Raw genomic sequence first — 24,373 nt, 5'->3', positions numbered from 1 at the left:
AGAGTTGAAAATGGGTGGGTATGTCGGGGGAGGTGGACAGAGACGTTTTTACAGAGACCAGGGGGTAGAGTAAAAAAAGACATAGTGGGGCTTGACTGGAGCAAGCGTATTGACAGTATTGGCGAGTAACCAAATCGTCAGGAGAGGAGTCGGAGTCCGGAGTCAGAGAGGCAATCATTGCAGCAAGGGAGACAATGTTGATGTCTTGTATTTCGGTAAGATTTGGTACGCGGTGGTTTGGAACCGCGTACCGAAGTTCATAAGCAGTTGGAGGGGGTAAGACCAGAGCAGCAAATCAGATCCAGGGTCTGACCTTTAACGTGAGGAGAAGTCTGCAAACTGATGGAAGCCAAAAAGGTTTGGGGGCATGGTTGACTGTGGGCAATGATCGTGGGGTGCTTCCGGAAATTTGAGAGGTGAGGCATTAAATGAGGACATTTCAGGGAGAGCGATTGGGAGGACTTTCCACTTCTCGCGGTATAACGGGGTTTGGATATATAATGAAATCCCAAGGGGGAAGAGTCATTAGGCTACAAAAAGTCTCATTCCAACAAAGAAAGTCAAGCTTACAGTCTTTGAGGATATCCTGGATACGATAACCCTTACTAGTAAGTGAACGGATGTTGAGTAGTTCGAAGTAGACGCCGGCAATATCGCTAATGCGAGGACCATTGGCAGACCTAGCAAGGCCGGCTCACCCACGATGGAGGTGATGCCTTTGGAACTATCAAGGATGGAAGCCCTGACGAGACCCACGGTGGATGCATTTCCGTGAAGAGCGATGTCCGGGTGCGCTGGTGGGGAGCCGGGCCACAGGGAACGGATCCTGAGAACCTCTGCCGCTGAATACGGTGGCAGTCCTTCCACGGGTCGATGGAGAAGTGACAGGACGGTACACATAGCAGATAATAGTATGACATTGGCCCCATTGTTGATCCTTGGGTGGAGATGGCACGCTCATCTGAGAGCTGAACAGGCAGGACGCTGTGACAACGCCATTGCGAACAATCACGTGACGATTTCATGACCAAATGGATTGGGATAGGAGTGTATGTTTTTTTTTTCCAATGACGACGGTAACCATAAAAGACACTAAAAATTGTGCGCGAGCAGCGGTCGCCAGACACACCAGCATTCACTCGAGCCAGAAGTGTAATGAAGATTGAATTACGTGTTTGTGGTGTTTTCCTTATTTCATTTCTCACCTCTGCTGCAATTATTTTAAATATGTTCCTTGAAGAACAGCCACTATATCCCCGATAACATCTGTTGTCATTCTCACAGTCCAAAAGATGGGAGAAGAAAATCATAAAATACAATTTAGTAAACATTCATTTCGAAAGGTAGTTTCCCTTATATAATTTTTCTCTGCCATTATGTATTTATAAACAAGTTTAATAACATACCAATCAGTGGTTATTTCACAAATAGGGGCAAAAAAGACAATGTTTACACGCTTTTTTAAGGTAAATAAAAGTCTTTGTTGACTGTTTTCATGAGGGGCATAGCATAGTTCAGAGTTCGTCTCATGGCGTTGTGGTTCCTCGCATCCCCACGCGTTCCACTATGATACTACTAGATCTTTACATACAAATATGGACAAAATGGCGGCCCATGCTCCAAAGCCTCAAGTCTCTCTCTGTTTTTTATTTATATCTTTTTTTTTTAAAGTAACCATTCGCTTTGAGGTGCTAGCCATCAAGGCCAAGACTCAAAGGTGACCCTCACCGCTGGCTTCGTCCTGACTGCCACTGGGCTTCTCGGAATCATGACCTGGCAGCTCTCGGAGAATGAGAGCGGCGCTCTTCTCTGAGAACTCGTCGCCGTCCGCTTCCAGACCGTCGGGGCAGTGTAACTTCAGTAGTTCATCTCGGAGCTGAGCTGTGTGTCGCTGCATCCAAAAACAAAACAAACCGTCAATCAATTTCAAGGCTTTTATGGAAATACCAAACACCACTTGAGAAACGAAAACTCAAAATCTAAAATCGCAATGATACCACAAACAAAAATGTGCACTCTTAAAGCACAAGCGACACCATTTTTTTGTTTCCTAACTGACATCAGAAAAACGTTTTATAGCATCTAAAATACCCAAAACACGCAGGCTGATATTTTTAGTCAAATGCCAAACACCAATAAAAATGAGTTAAAGTGTCCCAAAACGACTTCAAAATGACCTCGGAGATGCCGAGTTTCAGAAGGTCCCGCCCCCTTGTTTGTGACGTCACGCCAGGACGTCTTTGCCTTGCTCTAGAATCGAAACAATGGCTTCAGATTCGGAGAAGATGCTTTCTTTTTACTCATACAGTTGAATATGATTCAAATAGTTCTGAAGAGGAAAGCATAAATGTTTGCAATTTATTAAAGAAGTACTTGCGCAAGTTTTCAGACCAAACAAAGTACCCAAAATGCATTGTGTGTTGCTTTCTCCGTCGGTTGTCCTTGAATGTTTGTACATTCTCAAAGCAATTATTACAGTGATACCTCAGCTTACGAACTAGTTTTCGGCGGATGAACACCAAACCACACGGTCGAACAGCACCACGGTGGCTGGCGGACTAGTTTTCCATACCCCCTTTGAGTGCAGATGTGGTTTGTTATCGAGTGGTGTACCTTTGCTATGATGGGACTGAAAAATACCCCACCACAGGCTAGTGTTCCTCCTCCAAGTATCTGCAAAATAGTATGTAAACGCCATATTCCTTGAGACAAATTTATTAACTGATCAGGGATATTTTTCACATTTGAAAGACAGTTAATAAATTGGGTTGTAGTGTTCTTACTGTGCTATGAGGTTTGTACATACTACATTTAAAGGACAACCGGCACCATTTTTTGTTTTTGTTTCCCACTGACATCAGAAAAACGTTTTATAGCATCTAAAATACCCAAATCAGGCAGGCTGATATTTTTAGTTAAATGAAAAACACAAATAAAAATGACTTCAAATGAATCCGGAAATGGTCAGTTTCAGAAGGTCCCACACCCCTGTTCGTGACGTCACGCCAAGACGTCTTGCCTTTGATCGAGAATCAAAACAATGGCTTCAGATTCGGAGAAGATGTTTTCTTGTTACTCATCCAGTTATGAATATGATTCAAATAGTTCTAAAGAGGAAAGCATAAATGTTTGCAATTGATTCAAGGAGTCCTCCCATATCAATTTGAGCCGTCAATGACAGCAATGTAGCACCCAGAAAATGCAGAAGATTGCGCCCAAGCTCCGTTGGAAATGGGCTGATTTGTCAGCTGGGAATTTGTGTCAGCGAATATCAAATAGTTGTCTTGGTGCAACACACAATGATTCACCATCGCGTTATTTATGTGTTTTCCTTCTAATTTCACCATCAACACGGATCAACACGTAGTTTTCAGACCAAACAAAGTACCCAAAATGCATTGTATGTCGCTTTCTCGGTCAGGGGCGGTCCAAACGTGACGCCACATGGGGATCGTCATCAACTCGAAAACAAGACTTCATGAATATTCAGCGCAAGTCTTAAAACGTAAATTATAGCTATATGCTGTGGTATCTTTGTAAAATACACTCAGTCGAAGTCATTTGATTTTATAAATTATGGACATAACTTGTTCAGAGTATTTCCGGCTCAAACACTCCCTCCAAATGCTCCTGGCCCGGCCCCTCTGTCAAATTTTAGTATGCCTAAGAAGACATTAAAGAAAATTACGATCGAGCAGAAGAAGGAGATCACGGTGGCTGGCGGACTAGTTTTTGTCACCCCGTCGTTTGTTATAGAGTGAAGTACTTTTGCTATTATGGGACCGAAATAGAACTCATCACAGGCGAGTGTGAAGCCGAAAAGGAGACTGAAGAAAATTACGGTCGAGAAGAAGAAGATCATCGAAAAACATGAAAGAGGTGTGCGTTTGTGTGATATAGCGTCCCATTACCAGTACGCTAAGTCAACCATTGCTACGTGTGGGATGTTTCTGTGTTGTCTAAGCAACGGTCTAAGGCAATAGAAGAGGTTGAAAAACTTCTGTTGATTTGGATTAACAAAAAGCAGCTAGCAGGGGACCGTGTGAGTGAGGGTATTATCGCAGAGAAAGCACCGCTACTTCACTTGGATATCATCAAAAGGCAACTACATCAATGACCATCACAAAATGTAAATAAAATGACTCTTTATTATCCAGTGCAGTTTACTTCTTTAATTACAATACAGTAGCACATTTATTATACATAAAATAAGTTATATTTTGTGTAGTTTTAAGGCTTATTTAGGAGGAAATTATGTTTTATAGGGACCGGGGAACAGATTCGTCTCATTTTTAATGGTTTCTTATAGGATATAAATCTTTGGCAGATGAACTTTTCGCCTTTTGGCAGATGAACTTTTCGCCAATCAAGTTCGTAAGCTGTATATCATAATGAAATATAATGTAAAGCATTAAACGTTGTGTACATTGCAGTATCATCCTGCAATGCAATTCAGTGTACTGCTCCTTCCGGTGTACTCGTGGCCACCAAGAGGGAGTACAGTCCTTCATGCGCTGTTTTAAATATTAGCTGCTTCACTTGTTCAATGCCAGCCATCTGGGTTGATCCCAACTCAGGAGGGCCAGACATTTCAGAACATTTGGAGAGATTTTTCCGGGACTCACAATTTTTTTTACATCAAATCCATCCAGGTGAAAGAATAGACTTTTCTGTCCAATCATCAGTAGAAAATAGAACACTTTTTAAAATAGCACTGCTTTGTCCCAAAATCCAGAGGAAAGCAGCTTTTGGCATCAACAAATATTCAATTTGATACTAATAGTTTTTGCTTTTGTGACATTTATAACATCGCAGTATAGTTTGATCACAATAAAAACTGCTGGTTCAACAATTTGGGTTGGTTTTAATTGCAAAATAATACATTCCTTTACAATACCTTTAGCGCTGCAGCATGATGGGACATTGTACGCCCGACCCTCTTGTCACTGCTGTACTGCTGAATGTCAGCGATCCATTCTTCGCACTGAGACATAATCTCTGTTCGCTTTAGGTAAAAATGTTTGTGGATCACCTGCAAACACAATAATGTGACACAGTGGGAAATAAGACATCGAAATTGTATAATGATGAAACACAATGACACAAATGGTAAATGTCCTTTCGACTTTGGGAACTTATAATGGTTTACACCGTTTCTTCTTGTACCTACAGATGACGCAGAATCTGGAGCAAGTGGGGTTCGAGTATCTTGCTCAAATACATTTCAAGTAGGTTACAATGGCCGGTGAGCATTCACACGTACTAAATTATTCCGATGTAGCCCTTGAAAACAGCTTAAACCAGAGCAAATTCATCCCTGGTGGTTTAAAAATTTACTCCGGAGTAAATGCGCGTTTGCGGGGCAGCACCAATATAGGATGGGATGTGTGAACGCAAATGGAGTAGACTATATGCTTGAGAAGAGTCGATTATACTGTATTTTGTGCTCCGTGGTACTTGCATGCTACTCCCTCCTTTCTCTCTCTTATCCTTTTACGGGGTCTGTATAGACCACAGTGTTTATTTGTCTGGAGAAGTATAAACCATGGGGTTTTTCATATGTCTCAAACAAGGAGGCGGAAATGATGTACATTTGCAAATGTTTTGTTTCTGTATTATTCCTATCAGAAACTGCGCTGTGTGAATGCAAGCGGGACTGCACCGGGTTTAACACGCTTATCTTTAGTAAACAGCTTTTTACGTGTGAACCCTCCACAACAGTTACACCGGTAGATATATTGTAACAACATACCATATTTTCCGGGGTATAAGGCGCACCGAAGTATAAGGCACACCCCCAATCAATGATGTATTTTCAAACTATTTCCATATATAAGAAACACCGGACTATAAGGCGCACCTTCAATGAATGAAAAGTTTTCCAAATGTAAGGCACACCGCATTATATGGCACTACGGTTGGGGCTGGGGTTACATATTACTCCTTCTAAAGTGGGAAATGGAGTCGGTGGCTGCTGACAGTGGTTGCGAGACCTGTTCTGGCTCAATGGGAGGTCAACACCAACTCCATCCTGAGAAAGGCCCAACAGAGGATGTACTTCCTGAAGCTGCTAAAGAAGCATGGCCTGCCACAGGAGGTGCTACAACATTTCTACACGGCTGTCATCGAATCCATCCTGGAGAAGTATAAACCATGGTAGTATAAATCCATCAGCGTTTGGTTCGGAGCCGCCACAAAAATGGACAAAAATCGACTTCAACGGACAGTTAGGACGGCGGAAAAAAATCATTGGCACCGCCCTACCCACTCTCGAGGACTTGCACACTGCGAGACTCCAAACCAGGGCACGGAAAATCCTACTGGACCCTCCACACCCTGCCCACCACCTTTTCCAGCTACTCCCCTCTGGCAGGCGCTACCGATCCATGCGCACCAAATCCAGCAGACATTAAACATCTTCTTCCCCCAAGCCATTAACTCTCTAAACAGTAACCCAAATAGAACTGTATCGTGCCTCCATTTTATTTTATTTTTTTGAGGGGGGATGAAACTAGGGCAGCGTGTTCTACCGGAGACAAATTCCTTGTGTGTTCTACATACTTGGCAATAAAGATGACTCTGATATTACTTCACATACAAGACGCCTCTGCATATAAGGCGCAGGGTCTTCTTTTGAAGAAAATGAAGGCTTTTGGGGTGCGCCTCTGCCCCCAAACTCTGGAACTCACTTGGTTGTGAGGTTGTGGAAGATGAAGCGGCATTTGAAGCTTTTTATATATGCTCAAGCCCCTTGATGATGGTTCGGTTTTATTGGAAGTACAGTAAAGTCTCGTTATATCGATATCGGATATATCGATAGTCCCGGTTATATCGATATTTTTTCGGACTCCCTTGAATATCGATATAACGAGACTTTACTGTAGTAACAGGGCAACAGCTGTCATATGACTGTTGGAATCAGTTGAATATGTAGTCTGAGGCAAAACAAGAACAAAGCACGTAGGGTGAAGACAAAAGTGTCTAACAAAAGCATGGCCACAATCTATTTTCGACAAAACCTCTTCCAAAACACAGAGGCGGTTTATTACCAAGGGGCTTAAGTCATATTTTGACATTTTATCTTCAACACTCTATTCTAGGAATATCCATCATGTCCGCCTCATTGTCACTTTGCTTCACTTGTTTTTTACACCCTTGTATCCTCCAACGAGCTTGCTGGTGCAGGTGAGGAGAGAATGTGTGTCACCCTTGATCTGTTGCCCAACTGCTGCATTTGGCGTGGTTACCGCTGATTTGCTGTAAAATGGTTTGTGGACCATTCTAATCTCAAGCTTCCTCCCACATCCTTTTCGGCTCTATCTATCACAGTCACGACTTCCCAGCTCATCCTTGTTTCCTTCCACCCGCCGCCCGCGTTACATCCACTGAGTGATGGTCTCCATCTGAGAACGAATGCTTCAAGGTCACTGATGTGTGGTAAAAAAAATGAAAAGTTTGAGCGGGTGTCAAGGCTCACTCCAGGCCAAGACAGGATTTGTGACAAAAATCTAAATGACAAGCACATGGACACTGAGCGGACATGGCAAACATATTGAGGTAAAAAAAAAGGATGTTTTCCCTCAGGCGCCATGTTGCAGCGACAAACATCCACTTGACTTTTGGTATTTGGACATGGCCATCCATCACAGTTATGCAAAGACACACAACGCAAACACTATACTCCGCTGCACACACAGACACACACATATACACAGAGAGATTGAGAGAGAGAGAGAGAGAGAGAGAGAGAGAGAGAGAGAGAGAGAGAGAGAGAGAGAGAGAGAGAGAGAGAGAGAGAGAGAGAGAGAGAGAAGCAGATGAAGGAATACACATGCAGTCACAGATGAGGTCCACTGGCAGTGGAAGATCCCTGACAACCAGAAAAAGTCAGTGACCTTTAAGGTAAGGCGGTCCACTCATTATTCCACAGGGCAACCACGAGAGGAAGAAGAGCCAAGGAATGGATATGCAGAAGCTGACTGTCAGATGGAGGCTCAAGGACAGGAATGAATCACATCATCGTTATCTAGTTCTTATTCACCGTTTTACATTTTCCGATCAGTAACACATTGAGGCAACCAACCGCCTCATTTTGATTTTCTGACTAGAAGCTTCTGGTAACGTACCAGCAAAACAACACTTGCAGACAATTGGCGGATGCCATCAGGGACCACTGGGAAATCAACTCTATTTCCCAAGATCAACGTTAAAGTTGGCAAAAAAAAAATCTCCAGCAATGAGAACTGAACTGGAAAAATGGGATGTCAATTAGCTCCACCTTTAATGATACTATTGAAGAGGGAACAGGGGTTTTCCGGACAACCTAGCCGAGCCTAATCCAGACAATATCAACAAGGGAGGATGCAACGACACAGATATGACTGCAGACTCCATGAATGCCGGCTTTTCACATCAGACAAATAATACTGGACTTGAAGGATTGGATGGATTGGATTGGATTGGATATGCCTTTATTCGTCTCACAGTGGAGAAATTTACATTTCACAGCAGCAAAGTGATGAAAGGAATGAAAGTAGAAAAAAAATACATGAGCTGCTGGAAAGGCAGCCACTCTCGCGGCGCCGTCTTGAAGTCAAAAGAACAAAAAAAAGGAAAAGGAAAAGGAAAGGAAAGGAAGATACAAATCTGCAGTGCCATGGTTGAGGAGAGGGGTCGGCAACCTGCGGCTCTACTGTCGCATGCGGGTCCTTAGCGTACACCAGTTGCTCCCCGGAGCTTTTTTTAAAAAATGTTTAAAAATGGAAAAAGATGTGGAAGGGAAATATTTTTATTGGATTAATATGGTTTCTGTAAGAGTATGTATTTACGTAAAAACATACTTAACGTTACCCAATGCTAGATTTGGGTCACATCCTGCGGCACAACTTTCTTAAAAAAAACAACAACAAAAAAACAACTGCTGTTTCATGTATAATTCACAAAGTAGAGTACTGGCAAAGAAGATCTGGTGGTCCATAAGAACCATTTTTAAAATACAGGTAAGTCTCGTTATATCGATATCGTTTATATTGATAATACTGCTTATCACGACACTATTTTCATTTCCCGTGCACATTTATAGTCTTTATGTATAATTAGTTCCGTTTAGTACGATTCGTGGTTTTTACGATAATCCGGTTACTACGGTGCTCTTTTTCATCTCCCGCCGGCCATTTTGCTATGTTTATATCGATACAAAAGATATTTAAGATGAATCGATATTTGCTTAGGGTTTCTATATAATACAACCATTAACGAAATCTGTATCGGTCGCGCCATTGGTCGACTTGGTCACGTGACTTGTTACGTGACCAGCTCTCGTGTAGCAGACGCCATTTTCATTTTCAGACGCCAGCTCGTGTGTAGCAGACGAGATTGAAGTGTTTGTGTTAAAAGGTAAAAACGGGAAGCAGAAGAAGATTGATGACATTTTTAAATTGCATACATAATACAGTAAGATGTAAGTGTTGCAGTTTCCCTGTTGTGTTATGTACATGCCCACTGTACTGTATATGAATGCAATCGTTTTTTGCAACATTTCTTGTTTTGTCTGCTGAAGCGTGATGATTTTGAAAATTACTGTACATTCCATACTGTGTATTAAAGGACAACCGATGTCACTTTTTATTCAAATGCAAAACACCAATAAAAATGACTTCACGCCAAGACGTCTTGCATTGCTTGTGAATGCTTCAGATTCGGATATGCTTTCTTGTTACACATCCAGTTATGAATATGAATCATGATTCACACTTAGTACACATGAGTTACGATAGTTAAAATGCAGCAAAAGTGCGTCCAATGCCTCAGCGTCAGGTCTCGACAAAGGTAGGAAGGCATGGGTGTATAAGTGTGTTATGTATGCATGTGTGCGATAACAGGTCGATTGCGGTATGTTGGTTGATCGAAAAGTAGATCTTATGTAAAAAAAAAAGTGTGGAAAAAAGTATTTAATCATGAAGGCTCATTCTGTGTTTGTAGCAAATTAGATCCTTTTGATAGGAGGCTCATATATCTCATAAAGATACATGCAGCATGTTTCCTTCATTGTAAGGTTTACAGAAGACTATTTTTTATGGCTCCAGACATGATTATCCATCCATCTACCCGAACCTTATCCATCCATCCATCCAATACATCCACCCTATCCTCCCATCCATCCACACATGTTAATTTGGCTCTTTCAACATTTTGGGTTGTCAACACCTGGTCTCAGAAAATCAGTTTCAACTTAAGTTGTTTAAATCAAATGGTCAAAGCCTTGATGCTGACCCTCATATTACTGAACTGAATATTATGGAATTTTGAACACCCGGTTTGCAAACACGTCACATACTAAGGTCCAAGTGTGTACGTACTTTTTCTCCCTCTGGCATCAATATTTTAAAACAGAACCAATTGTCCTTAATTCCGCCTGACAACCTGCTGCTGTGCAATTCACGCTTGTGCCGCATCCTCGGGATCTCCCATTATCACACTCCTTTCTCACACACAATTACTAAAAATAAAACAGCGTCTACACCATCCCATTTTGAATTTAAGAAACGATATGCAATTTTTTCATTCTGGTGCTATCGGCAGTATAATATGCTTGAGTGCAGAACTGTAATTTGCGGACCATTAGGCGCACAGTATTATAAGGTGCATTCTCTAAATAAATAAACAAATAAATAATGAAAATAAATAAATAAAAATACAAAGGGGGTGTGCGTGCGTAGCCACTGAATGGTAAAATAAGTTATACCGAGCTTCAGTGAGTGTAGTTGATGAATGCAGATTAGCTCTATTGCAAATCTCCCCACTGTGGGACTATTAAAGGCTTTCTGATATGAGAGCAGCAGCGTCTCAAACAACACTTTGATAGCGTGCTTAAGAAGTCTCCAGGGCTTCAGTATGACTGTTCTTTTGTCAATTTGTCAATGTGTGCTGTCTTAAAGCTAAGGACACCTGTTTGTTTTCCACACTCATGGCTTTGCTTCCGCTTGTAGAAGCAAGCAGCTGGCATTCGCAATGTTTACACAGTTGTTGAGTCTTTCTGATCCTACCTCTTTGAAGCAAGGTGATGGGTTGCGCATCTGTTCCAGCATGGCCCATTTTACCGTGGCCTGGCGTATGTTGCCATCATATTCCCTTGAGCTCTGGGTGCCGCTCGGAGTACCCCTGGAGCGCTCGTACCCTGGCTCGTTGAAGTAGGGCTCAGCCACCAGGATGAGGGACTGCACTGATACTAGCACCTGCAGCACAGTGGAAAATAACAAACTAAATGACTGATATATTTTCTTTTTTAATAGATTTTCATAAATCCCTTTTCTTTGACTTTTGTGTTTTGCCATGAACATCTAAGTGCAGTGCACCTAAAGTGTCAGTGGCAAAATATAAATGTGATGTCATGGTTAACTTCCGGTACACTTAAATGTGGCTAGACTTTGTCTTCTGTTTCGCTAAGCCATTTGTTTTATTTACATAACACTGCATAGAAATTGAAACTTTGAAAATCATCTAAACATCAGCTGTCAGGACACTAAAACCATAAATACATTGTGGCTGGTAGTGTAATGACAGACTAATGAAAACAATCTTGTGACGTAAAACTAGCAAATTAGCATTGCGGATGTTTTCAAGCAGGTGACTATCATGATGGGTGTTCAAATCACCTGTAAAAAGCTTGAGGTTTGCGGGTTCCATTTCTCCTCTGGTCTCCCATGCCATGTGTTGAGGATACTTAAACATACCTGATAGAAACACAAATGACAAAGAACAGGAGAGACTTTCAGTCAAAATGAAATTAAGATTAAGGTTTACTGTGTCAATTGCTGGAATAAACGATTGGTGGGTTGTATCAAATGCTAATGTTTTATTCATGCAAATATATGTAAATCATGCAGATAATGAGTAACATTCCATTCCACCTGCCTCCCCACAAAAAAGAAAGTGCTGGTTGGCATTTGAACTTAATTTACATACAACATAGGGTTATACATTCTTAAATGATAGGGATTATACTAAACTGGCAAATGAAACGCGAAAATGCCTAATGATGTTCAACATTGATGTGCAAGTGAAATTTTCTAAGGCATTCATTCAAGTTTGTTGGTAAAAATAATCAAGGAAACGGCTCTTTGAAAATGAGCTCTAAATAATAGCCACTAAATGAAGAATGAGCATTTCAGAAAGTTTGGGAAGGTCAGGCTTGGAGATTGTTGTTATTGCAATTATCTGTTTTTATCCAAATTTGTGCTAAATAACAGCAATTCACATTTGCACAAATCATACCTTTGCTTGGAATGGATTTGACAGATCGAATATAGAAATTTGACATATTTATCCCAGCACCAAGGCAATTGAAATATTGCAAGGATCCACTCCTTCTGCTACAAGCTTCTTATAACATTCGCCCTTCACCGCCATCTAATCAACTGTCCCTCATCTGTGTACTAAATTGCTTCCTGCTTTGTCCAACCTGTAGCAGTAATGTGGGAAGCCTCAAATATTTCCTATAGCAACTGTCTAAATCTCTTATAGAAATACATGTGGACTGTCAGCAGCTGCCTAATGAGGTGTAACAGATGGTGAATTGAAGCCCCTTGGACCTTCATATATGGAAATGCGAAGCAACCAGGGCCACTGAGAAGGATGTGGGTGTCTTCTTCCAAACGCCAAGTGTAGTAAAAAAAAACTGTCGGTTGAAAGCAATAAATGTCTGCCCTGGCTGCTCAGTACAATATGGTGGGCGTAAAGTAAAAATATGTTGTCAGCATTAATAAAAGAGGATTGAGGGCATTTGTTTTGTTTTGTGAGGTTGAAAAAAAGAAGCAACTCCACATCAGTTAACTTGTGCATGCTCCTTTAAGACCATATTGAAGAGCAAAATTTGAGTACCAGAGTTGGATCCATTTTTATTCTCCTTAATAGTATTCTAAATAGTTACTTGATCAATATTCACTCCACTGTAATCTGCAAACAGGACGTCACATGCTTCCATTACCATTAGAGTTTCAGTAGTGCAACTGAGGTTGTTGTGTGAGGTTGTGCACTCAGTTGTTCGATGATCACTTTGCTGTTGTGAAATGTAAATTTATCCACTGCAAGACTAATAAAGGCAAATCCAAATCCAAATAGTTTAATGTACAGTGTGTTCATAGACATAGTCACTAACATTGACCACAGACAAGATGCTGCAAACAACATGAGAACAACTTCCCTCCCTAATGTCCAGCCATGGCGGCGCCGGACACAGCTATGATAGGTCCCTACTCTCAGGTTGGGGGGAGCAGAGGACCACTCCCTGTGGCCCCACTGATTGTTCCTACATTCCTGACTAACGACTGGCACATTTCCCCCACCCCACCGGTATCACCTCATCAGCATTACGAAAGTTGCCTAACCTGTTTTGCCTAAGCAGGCTATTGTATGAACGATCCAAATTGAACCTCACCCCACCAGACCGGTTTAATGAAGTATTTTGTTGTTTTATAAGAATTGCTTCTTTTACCCCCCTTTCAAACCATCTGTTCTTTCGCTAAGATTTTAACCTCATTGTCGTCAAATGAGTGGTTGCTAGCTTTTAGGTGCAAATGTACTGCCAATTGAGGCCCACTTATATTATCCCTGCGATGTTGATTAAGTCTTTTTTTGAGAATGTGTTGAGTCTCCCCAATGTACTGCTCTTTACAATTTTTATTCTTACAATGTATGGAATAAACTACATTACTTTGTTTTTGATTTGGTAGCCTATCTTTTGGATGCACTAATTTTTGCCTTAACGTGTTTGTCGGTTTGAAATAAGTAGGAATTTTGTGTTGCCAAAGGACTCTTTGTAATTTTTCCGAAACTCCTGCAATGTAAGGTACTGCTACTCCTCTCCTTTTTGTATCTTGGGAATTATTGGTTTCCTTCCCTATTCTACAGATGACAGCTGAAGAAACTTTCTCATCGATGGACCACTCCTGTACGACTGAGAGCTTACACAGACTTATGATAAGGATATATTATCCATTGCAAAGCAAAATTTGCTTACAAAGCTACACACCTACAAGAAATGTAGCTAATTTTATGTGGCCTACCAGTACTTCGCTCTCAGGTAGTCAAAAGCCATTGTTATACTTTCAGGCGCTTTATATAACAAACTGTAATAATAATAATAATAATAATAATAATAATAATAATAATAATAATAATAATAATCTTCTTCTTTTCCTTTCGGCTTTTCCCTACAATCGATCGATAATACGAAAATATAAAATGATTAAAATGACACTAAAAGTTATAAGATTTATAAATGAACTGTCAACATAATAATAATAATAATAATAATAATAATAATAATAATACATTTCATTTATAAGCGCCTTTCAAAACTCAAAAACACTTTACAGTCACATAGTTTTTTGTGCAGGTGAGCAGCGGCCGCCATTCACGCCAGCATTCACGCTACCCGGAAGTAATCGGTACATCAACACACAGCCTGTTAGAGCTACTGTATAGCCACAACTGACACTGGGTTATTGGATTCCTAATAAGCCAACTTGATTATAACACAAACATTTAAACTCATGGGCACTACAGTATAGAATGGAAGGATGGTGGATGAACACACAAACGAACCTCACATATATATTTTATATTTGATGTATAAGATTCTGAATACATATATAAATATATAGATGAGAAAATACCTATCTGTCACAACTTGGCAAATTTTTGTCAATTGAAGGTGTTCCACTGCACATTTTATTTTCACATGTAAATTTGTATCATAATAGAAAGTTACCATGCAGGGGTTCTATTATACTGTGATATCACCCAGTCCGATGACATTTAATTCTACCTCAAAAATGGCCAAAATGTTTTCCACTCACTTTGCCATCATTGTAGAGATTAGGGTTAAAGCGCACACTTTGACCACCGGTTGTCTCCAGGTTTACCAAAGGAGGTGAATTGGGATAATCTTGGGGAAAATACACATCAAATTCGAAGCAGCCATTGGCATAAGGAGTGTCTGCTGGGCCAGTGATGAGAACCTGGAAATACAATCAAAAGTGGAAAAAAATTAGTACGAAGAAGTACACAACATTCTGTTATTTCATTCATCCTTGTGCCGCATCGGCTCACCATACAAGCATGTTTACATCTGCATGTGGCCGATAAAAAAGCAGGCAGCAGTGGAGTGAGGTATGTTTGAATAGGCAGAGCGTGCACCCACCCCTCTTATTATATCTGCACACACCCTGCATGATAAGTAATTTGGTAGCTTATGCATGAATTGTTTCGATCCGTAAATCCTGACGCACTGGCGACCAGTGTTCTCAATTGGAGCATCCAGAGCGCGCTGCTCTTGGGCACTCTCAAAAATTGAATGACACATTTTGAAAAAAAAAAAAAAGGTTTCCATGCAGTTTGAATGGAGCAGAACATGTTCGAAGCTTATTTCTAAATCGACCTAAAGAGAAGTAGACGACACTCTCTCACTGCAGCAGCAGTGTGTGTAGGAGGAGGAAGCTGGTTAAAGCATTGTAAAAACACAGCGACTTTAAACCACGTCTTAAAAATGAGGCAGCATAAAAACATGAACTCGCACTGTGCGATTGGATGAAATTTGTGACTCACAGACACTGAAAAATTGCTTTAATTGATTTACAAGCATTTTATACGCAGTCTTGAACCTAGTTTAACAAAGAAGGATTCCCTCAAGAGACACTTGGGGGGTAGTTTCTATGATGCAGATTCAATTTCTTCCATGAAAATGATTAATATAATGGTAAGAACATTTATACATAATTTCTTTAAACTATATGAGGTTCTGTTCATGCATTAGCTGTATTCTGGCGTACAACGTTCAGGTGTAACAGTTACACTTAAATTTGCTGTAGAAATCTCTGAAGACAAAAAAAATAGTTGGAATAAATGCAATGGCTCAGGGGGAAGACACAGGTGTAGAGTGGTGAGTCAAAGGCCAGGCAACTTTATGCTGATGTTGCTATGTAGACAACTCAAGCCCCGAGAGGCAAGTGGGGGGGAAAGCAAGACGGACTATTTACTTTCTCAATTTGCAACTTTTGTCATCTTGTCATCTGACTACAAAGTGGGGGAACGTTTGTATTTATTTTTTTTTTGCGGCATAAACTTTCAAACTGTTTGATATTGTATTTAGAAACAACGGATTGTGATTCCCTGATAGATTAAGTACATTTACAAACACATGGGTAACTGACCGAAACTAGTGATTGTGATTAGCAGATAGATTAATTATATTTACAAACTGGTAACTGACCGGATCCTAAGATTTCACTCACATTTCACTTGATCCAAGAGTGTGTGGTATGAGGAAAACATACACTTCCAAATATATGCATAACTTGGTTGAATAGATCATATTCCCAAATTTACCTTCATGATGTCCAATCTCTCCTCATCACAACGGACAAAGACACTTGATGAGGATGACAGAGGCAGGGAGGTGGAAAGGGTGACAGCCTCTTGGGCAAGACGACGGGATCTGGCTGCACTGTTTGTATCGTTGGCATTCTTCACCTGAGACATGTAATGGTAGTTGACCTTGAACATCAGTTTCCCATCCTCATCCTCTGATACCATTTCAAAAGTGTCTGAATAGAGAGAAAAGTATTTTCAAGTTGTGTATCATCACAGGAAAAAAAGCGCTCAACCACAAATTATTCATTTGTTCGTTCGTTCGTTCGTTCGTTCGTTCGTTCGTTCGTTCGTTCGTCCGTTGGTTTGTTCCTTCATTTCCTGATCCACTTTATCCCCAGAAGGGTCATGGGGTGATGCTGGAGGCTATTAGAGCTGTCTTTGGGCAGTCGCATGGGGGGGGGGGGGGTTGCCAGCCAATCGCATGGCACACAGAGACGAACAATCACCTGTGCTCACCAGACTCACACCAAGGTTATATTTAGAGTGGTCCATTAATCTGCCATGCATGTTTTGGTACATAAGAGGAAACCTCAGTACCCAGAGAAAACCCACGCCGGCCAGGGGAAACATGCAAACTCCATACAGGAGGGCTAGAACCGGGATCAAACCCACAACCTCTACACTGTAAGATCGGTGCACTTACCACTCGACCAAGCATGAATTAACTATACCATAAAGTGGCTCCATACACAAATGCAAGGATTGTTTTGCTTTGTATTTTTTTTTTTTGTTGTGTTGTGGCACCAAAACAAAATTCCACATAACATGGCATGAAATAAAATCCCCAAGATCCCAAGTTAGACCAGTAAGTCACCAAATATGTGAAAATAAATTAAAATAAAGTAAATATGATAAAGACATGCGCATAATGCTTATTTAAATGACAAGCGACGTCTCCGGCGGACAAGTTGTGTCCATAATTTGTAAAATGGCTTCAAATGACTTCTACTGAGTGTATTTTACAAAGATTCCACCGCATATAGCTATATTTTACGTTTTAAGACTCATGCTGAATATTCCGGAAGTCTTGTTTTTGAGTTCTGACGAGTCCGTATGTGACGTCACTGAAGGAACGCCCCTGACCGAAAAAAAGGACACATTGTAGCAGTCCTTCCATCACGTCAATGCTTGTTTGGTCTGAAAACCTCGTCTTGCGCCAGAAGAGGGCGTCCAAGCTCCATGTGAGGAATTTATCAGCCTGTGGAAACGGGCTGATTCATTCCTCACAACAGCTCAGTGGCCATCTTGTGCATTTTCTGGGACGCTACATTGCAGTCCTGATGGCTCGAATTGATACGTAAGTACTTCTTTAATCGATTGCAAACATGTTTGCTTTCCTCTTCAGAACTATTTGAATCATATTCATAACTGGATGTGTAACAAGAAAGCATATTCTCCGAATCTGAAGCCATTGTTTTGATTCTCCAGCAATGCAAGACGTCTTGGCGTGACGTCACGAACTGGGGGCGGGACTTTCTGAAAACGCCCAATTCACAGCTCAATTTTTTGCAGATTTTGGACACTTTAAGTCATTTTTATTGGTGTTTTGCATTTGAATAAATGTCATACTGCGTGTTTTGGGTATTTTAGATGCTATAAAACGTTTTTCTGATGTCAGTTAGGAAACAAAAAAGTGACGTCGGTTGTCCTTTAAGGCTTCAACGGGTGCAAACATGCAAGGCAACCGAAGTGTGTATGTGGCAGAATGAAAATGCAAGAGGCTTAAATTTCAGATGATATTTCAATTTTATTTTATACCTGACAATAAAACGAGATTGCTCACGAATGAAGTGTCCAATTTATAGGAATTAATCAGCATGAAGCTATGATTGATTGTCCTTGAATTTTAGTTGTTGAATAAGTAATCAATTTCAAAATAAATGAATAATCTATTCAATCATCAGTAATCAAGTTATTTTGATTATATTTTTCCATAATCATCAAGCCCTAGTTCTAGGGAGTCGCTTTCCTCTCCTGTTGTACATGCTCTTGCTTTTTTCTTCTTTACATATGCAGCATCATATCAGCATGTGGTGAAATCTACAAACGCATGCAGCGATTTCTTCTTGCGTGCGTGGGATTGTTTGCCCTGCCTCAGGCTCACAGGCTCGAATTGTCAAACTGTATTTAAGTTTCAGAATATTCATACCACCTGTCGGCCTTAGCTTGTGAATATTGTGCTTTGCCATGGTGAACTGTAGATAAAAAAAGCTCAATGCTTTTCTTTTGTTCGGCAGTCATTTACTTCTGAGGCTTTTGGTGGTTGACTTGGCACCAAAGTAAAAACATGAGAATCCTCCGCATTGAGCAAGAAAGAGAAAATTATTCAAAATGGAGGTTCGAAAAAAATTGTAATAGTGTAATCCAGTCTAAAATGAATGATTTATTGAACACTTAAATATGTGTGAATTTGAGCGTGGAGGGTTGTTTGATGCCCTTGTTTTTTCCAAGTTGTAACACAATGCAGGATGATCATATTTGAGGGAATGGCATTCGTTTACACACCCGTATTTTCATGACCATGAGACACATATAAAAGTCATAAAAATACATTAAAAATTTTTCTCCACAATGGACGGGTGCCTGATAATGTGCATTGAGTTCTTAAATCTGTGAATGTTATTGGGTGACTTCAATGTAGGGTCTGGTCCGCTTGACAGACTAATGTTGCGACAACACACGAGGAGCCGCACGGGGATGAGGTTGACTTTAACAATGATGCAAGAATGCTAGCATGTTTGCTTGTGAAGTTTCTTCGCTGTTCAATTCGGATCCAGAAGATTAGAATTTAAATGGGTATGATAACGATGACTGATAAAAAAAATAAATAACATGAGCATATTGGTAAAAAAGTACATTTAAAAACTCATGCTCTCGCATCGTGTAAGCTTGCGTCTTGTAGATGTGGTAAATACAGAAATAAGTGACACTACGTCTTTTAATATGTTGCGTATGGTTGTGAAAATATGGAAAATAAACAGAAAAAACAACTCTGCAAATAAAAAAAAGCGGTCTCACCAAACTGCAGCTTCTTCATCGCAGCAACATATTTTTCTTCAAGAGAACGCAGGATAGAAAGGGGCTTGGGCCTACTTGATACCTTTCTTGAAGTCTCAACGAATTTCCTCTCTGTTAAACAAAATGTTTGGAGAGCAGAGATGAACAGGTTGCAGTATAATACAATTGTGTGCCAAACTGCTGCCATGGAAAAGGTGTCTTGGCATGGCCTCGCAGGACTTGTATTAAGGTTATTTTTCTGGACAGAATGACTATTTACATATCAGTAGAAAAAAATTAATACATCAAGTTTCAGGGGAACTGGTTGAGAATTGTGACTTGTGCGGGCGAGCAACATCAACAACATGGTGGATGGGTGAAATTACCTGGATACATGACTGGAAAATGAATTATGTATACCTCCCTGATGTCTCCCCCCCCCACCCCATTTCCTTTTTTTTACATCCGTTTTGTATGTCAGACACTATTACTAGTTTGAAAGCAGCCTAAGTATTAAGGGCAGACATTTTGTTGAGATCATGTTTATCAAGGTCTTCATGTTGCAATGTACGCATAAAAAATGTATTATGTGATTTGTGAGGCCTTAAACAGATGGAATTCAAAAAGGGAAGTAACTTAGCATTGATTCTATCTACACACCATGCATACTACGACTATGTTTAATAGTCAACTCTGCACCTCCGTGATCAGTTGGCTCGCTATTTATATGGACAGAGCATAACAATTTTGTCGAGCTAAATTTAATGGCAAGTTGGGGGATAATTAAATTAAGAGTACTGGCAGGCAAAAAGGTAATGAGGGCTACGTATAATGTTTCGATGTGCAGTTAAAATTTTAGGCATCTGCTACTTTATAAAGGTGACTCACTTTGTTGGAAGAATCTTATTTTCTGCATTTTTCTGCTTTTAGTCATTGCCATGGACTCACCATGACTGTGTAAAAGCTACATATATGTGTAGAAGTGTTTTTAATGCTCTCCTCTATGTCATACAAATGCTAATTCAACATGTGATGTTGATTCATGTTCCACAGAGTCAAGGAGGAAATTGTATGACATGTAAAATTGCCCATGCTGAAAATGTTTTACTTCAAAATCAACCAACAACGATCTAATCTAAATTCGGTCAAGGTTGGCCTTGGTTAATATTGTACGTATGACCAGCAGTCAGAGGTTATGAAAGTTGAGTACTTTTGGGTAGAAAAAAGTCAATTTCTGTGTCCTTAGACTTAGGATGAAGAAGAACAGTGTGAAATGAAGGAGATTGCCTATTTAGATCTCGAGTAAAATAAGGCAAACACGTGGTGAATTGCAGTTTGGTTAGCAGTGCTTCATTGTTTTGCTCCGGAAGTCATCTGACTAAATGAGATATTACACGTATTTAGTAATTTTAAATGGTAAAAAGGGTTACTTTAGTTATTTAGCCATTTTATTTTCAGCGATTAAAATGTAATATTTTGTCTAAAATATAATGGATTTCACGGCTTCCTTATTTTTAGATTTAGATTTAACACCTTTTACAGAGGGATTTTACAAGTGGCTGTCCACAGGAAGTGACATCATGTGTACTCAGGTTCAGAAACTGAGTTTCAAATGTGTCAATTGTACATTAAAAATAATGAGGGAACCGAATTCATTATCAACAAACAAAAAAATAAAACCAGTTTAGTATCCCTGAAGGTAAAACAGAAAAAGGCGTTTACCTTGGTTAGCTTGCCGGAGGCTCGTCGTTGCGGCATAGACAATCTCAGCTGTCCTCTGTATGTCAGGCACAAGAAGAGTGAGGCCCTCTGGCTCTGGGTCTGAGCTATCCGGCTTCATAATGCCTTTACTTTTATCTTTCTTTGACCTGTAATACACACATATATATACTGTATATGCTGTGGCGACCCCTTGACGGGAAAAGCCGAAAGGAAAAGAAGAAGAGATATATATAATTCACAATGATTTTATACAGATATTTAATTGAGTATAATACTCCTTTTGAAATGGCTTTTTCTTCTTAGATATTAAAATATCAGACCAACAGCATTCAATCTCCTTGATAATCAGGGTTAAATGCTGAAATTTTGCATCAATAAGTGAAAATAGAATGTAATAAAAAAAGCAGACTTCTCCGATCTCTCTTTTGACAACCAACTCCTAATAATTTGAGGGTATTAAGATCAAAAGTTGAACTACAAAAGTTGAACAGGAAGCCACAACCCGCAAATCCCCCTTTTTTCCCCTTAACTTGCTTGCTTCTCAATAAACAGTTAGTAAAGAAGTAGCAATACAACTAAAGAAACTACATGCTGAGATGTGTTAATTTTAAAATTTGATGCTTTGTGTTAAAGTGTCTAAAATTTGTGACACGATAACATTTTTTTGTATTGTTCTAAATACCACCTGCATATTATTTATAAGTTTAATCAATATTTCCCCAATATTTAATACATTTCAAAGTCCCGATCACCAACCTCACAACTTCTAAAAGAGAATGAAAACAATTTCACCATAAAGACAATGTGACCTATGAGTATTGCAATGTCACCTGTGCAGTCTCACATCGCTCACAAAGTCTAACTTTGGTTTATTGCAATGTCAGGTGTGCAGTCTCACATCGCACACAAAGTCTCACTTTGCTTGGCATCACTGCGAGACAAATAAAGGTACATCCAATCCAATCTACATTGTTCCGATTGGTGATATTATACATAAATAAAACAGTTTTCTGTATATTGCCTATGATACCCATCCATGCATCCATGATTCGATGCATCCAACAATCCATCCATCCACCCATCTGTCCATACTCATTAAAGGTCAACCGACGTCGCCGGACAAGTTGTGTCCATCAAATGACTTCTACTGAGCATATTTTACAAAGATTCCACCGAATATAGCTATATTTTACGTTTTAAGACTCACTCTGAATATTCAGGAAGTCTTGTTTTTGAGTTGGTGACGAGTCCGTACGTGACGTCATGAAAGGACCGCCCCCTGACCGAAAAAAGACAAATTGTAGCAGTCCATCAACATCAATGGATTTTGCTGTACATGTTTGGTCTGAGAACCGTGGTGCACCCAAAAGCCGACAGAAGAGGGCATCCAAGCTCCACATAAGGAATTTATCAGCCTGTGGAAGCGGAGGTGGCCACTGGAGGTCGCCATTTTGTGCCTCTTTTTTTTGGGTGAGAGATTTTCCCCCAATGTTGCCTCAAAATGGCACGGAATAAATTATTTAATCGATTGCAAACATGTATGCTTTCCTCTTCAGAACTATTTGAATCATATTCATAACTGGATGTGTAACAAGAAAGCATATTCTCCGAATCTGAAGCCATTGTTTTGATTCTGCACAAATGTAAGACGTCTTGGCGTGACGTCACGAACTGGGGGCGGGACTTTCTGAAAATGCCCAATTCGCAGCTCAATTTTTTTTTACAGATTTTGGACACTAAGTCATTTTTATTGGAGTTTTGCATTTGAATAAAAATATCATATTGCGTGTTTTGGGTATTTTAGATGCTATAAAACATTTTTCCGATGTCAGTTAAAAAACAAACAAGTAACGTCGGTTGCCCTTTAAATCTTGATTAGGACTTGTTTTTATACTCTTGCATTTAGTTAAACGACATGATTGTTTTGCTCCCGCTACCTCCCTTTCCTGATAATCCTCCGCTAATTGGAGAAGGGGCGAAGTAACGATGACCAAATCTAATGTTAGTGTACACAATAAGCACCGACTAAGTGGGACAAGATGCGATGTGAGTCTGCTTCTGAGAGGCGAAGTGACAGAGAATTCTGCATCGACCGATGGGGTTCTGTTATGAAGTGCACCCATTAATCCAGAGTTGTCTTCCTGCAGTGTTTCATTTTATTAAACGCACTCCCACACTACTCTAAAAAGTACTTAGACATTGTATAGCACCATATTATGGGTTAAATGCTGACCATTTAGCAGGCATTGTGGCTTAGTTACTCTGAAGTGATTATCCTGCCATCTGCGGTTCCTACTCAAGATTCCTGTTTTTTTTTTCCCAGACAACAATGTTTTGGTTTAGTTTTTTTCCACTCACCCTTTTGGAAGGTTCGGATCGGGAATGTCATAAGTATTTGTTGACAATGGGCCTGTAAAGCCCTATTGTACAATACAATGCATACAATACTAGACTTGATTTTATACTTAACACAGAGGAGTCATAAAACTGATTATTATTTAGCTAGCCAGCTAACTATTTATTAGCTCGCAATTATCTATTTATTAGCTATCTAGATTTCTATCTATTTGAGTTACCTCCGGGTTGAGTCAACGCTGGCGCGTGTGGCTGCCGCTACCTCATCCACAGAAAAAAAACTTATCCTGCGACTGTAAAGTGACATGAGAGTTTTGAAAGGCGCTTATAAATGAAATGTATTATTATTATTATTATTACTACATTATTTGGCTTGAACGGAAGCAAGGGAGCCCAGATTGACCTGACAAGACATTAAAGTTGAAATCCAGGGTCAATTTCAATCAGTATCAGGTCGCACCATCTGTTGGTGTTTGAGGAAAACTTGACTAAGGACAAACACTGTTAAAAATAAATCATAAAAAGGTGGAATTTGCCAAACTGGATGAAGGCACAAAACATCTGCAAGGATATCATATGGATAAGCAAATCAAAAGTGGAACTTTGGGCAAGCCCCATTAACACTGTGTTCACAGAGGCAAAAATTAAACATGCACGAAAAGGACACAGTCCAAACTGTGAAACATGGAAGAGACTCTTTTATGTTCTCGGGCTATATCTGACAAAGGGTGGTTTGAATCTGTTAGGGTACAACATAAGGCTGTCAAGGAATTCCAGAGGGAGACGAGCTGCCCAGTGTCAGAAAGCTTGAATTCAAGCATCATTTCATGTTGACCCAAAGCACAGGTAAAAACAAACACAAATGGCT

The 24,373-nt window shown here is 40.1% G+C and overlaps 1 protein-coding gene across 3 annotated transcripts in view; it reads right to left on the bottom strand.

Moving 5' to 3' along the window:
* Window positions 1–1,627: 1,627 nt before the first annotated feature.
* The window catches only part of birc6 (baculoviral IAP repeat containing 6), an 85,864-nt gene continuing 63,118 nt past the window's right edge, over window positions 1,628–24,373 (bottom strand). For all 3 annotated transcript variants that reach the window (XM_089012857.1, XM_089012860.1, XM_089012858.1), the window contains 8 exons: window positions 21,151–21,296; window positions 19,450–19,560; window positions 16,387–16,604; window positions 14,859–15,020; window positions 11,655–11,732; window positions 11,046–11,234; window positions 4,898–5,032; window positions 1,628–1,891 (listed from right to left, as the gene is read on the bottom strand). In XM_089012857.1, coding sequence (XP_088868983.1) covers window positions 1,712–1,891; window positions 4,898–5,032; window positions 11,046–11,234; window positions 11,655–11,732; window positions 14,859–15,020; window positions 16,387–16,604; window positions 19,450–19,560; window positions 21,151–21,296 — 1,219 coding nt within the window. In that variant the 3' untranslated portion in view covers window positions 1,628–1,711. The remainder of the gene's footprint in view (window positions 1,892–4,897; window positions 5,033–11,045; window positions 11,235–11,654; window positions 11,733–14,858; window positions 15,021–16,386; window positions 16,605–19,449; window positions 19,561–21,150; window positions 21,297–24,373) is intronic.

This window comes from Hippocampus bargibanti, linkage group LG13, assembly GCF_051943395.1.
Source record: "Hippocampus bargibanti isolate YZ-2025 linkage group LG13, ASM5194339v1, whole genome shotgun sequence".
Taxonomy (NCBI): domain Eukaryota; kingdom Metazoa; phylum Chordata; class Actinopteri; order Syngnathiformes; family Syngnathidae; genus Hippocampus; species Hippocampus bargibanti.
This window is presented reverse-complemented; position numbering and strand designations above follow the sequence as displayed.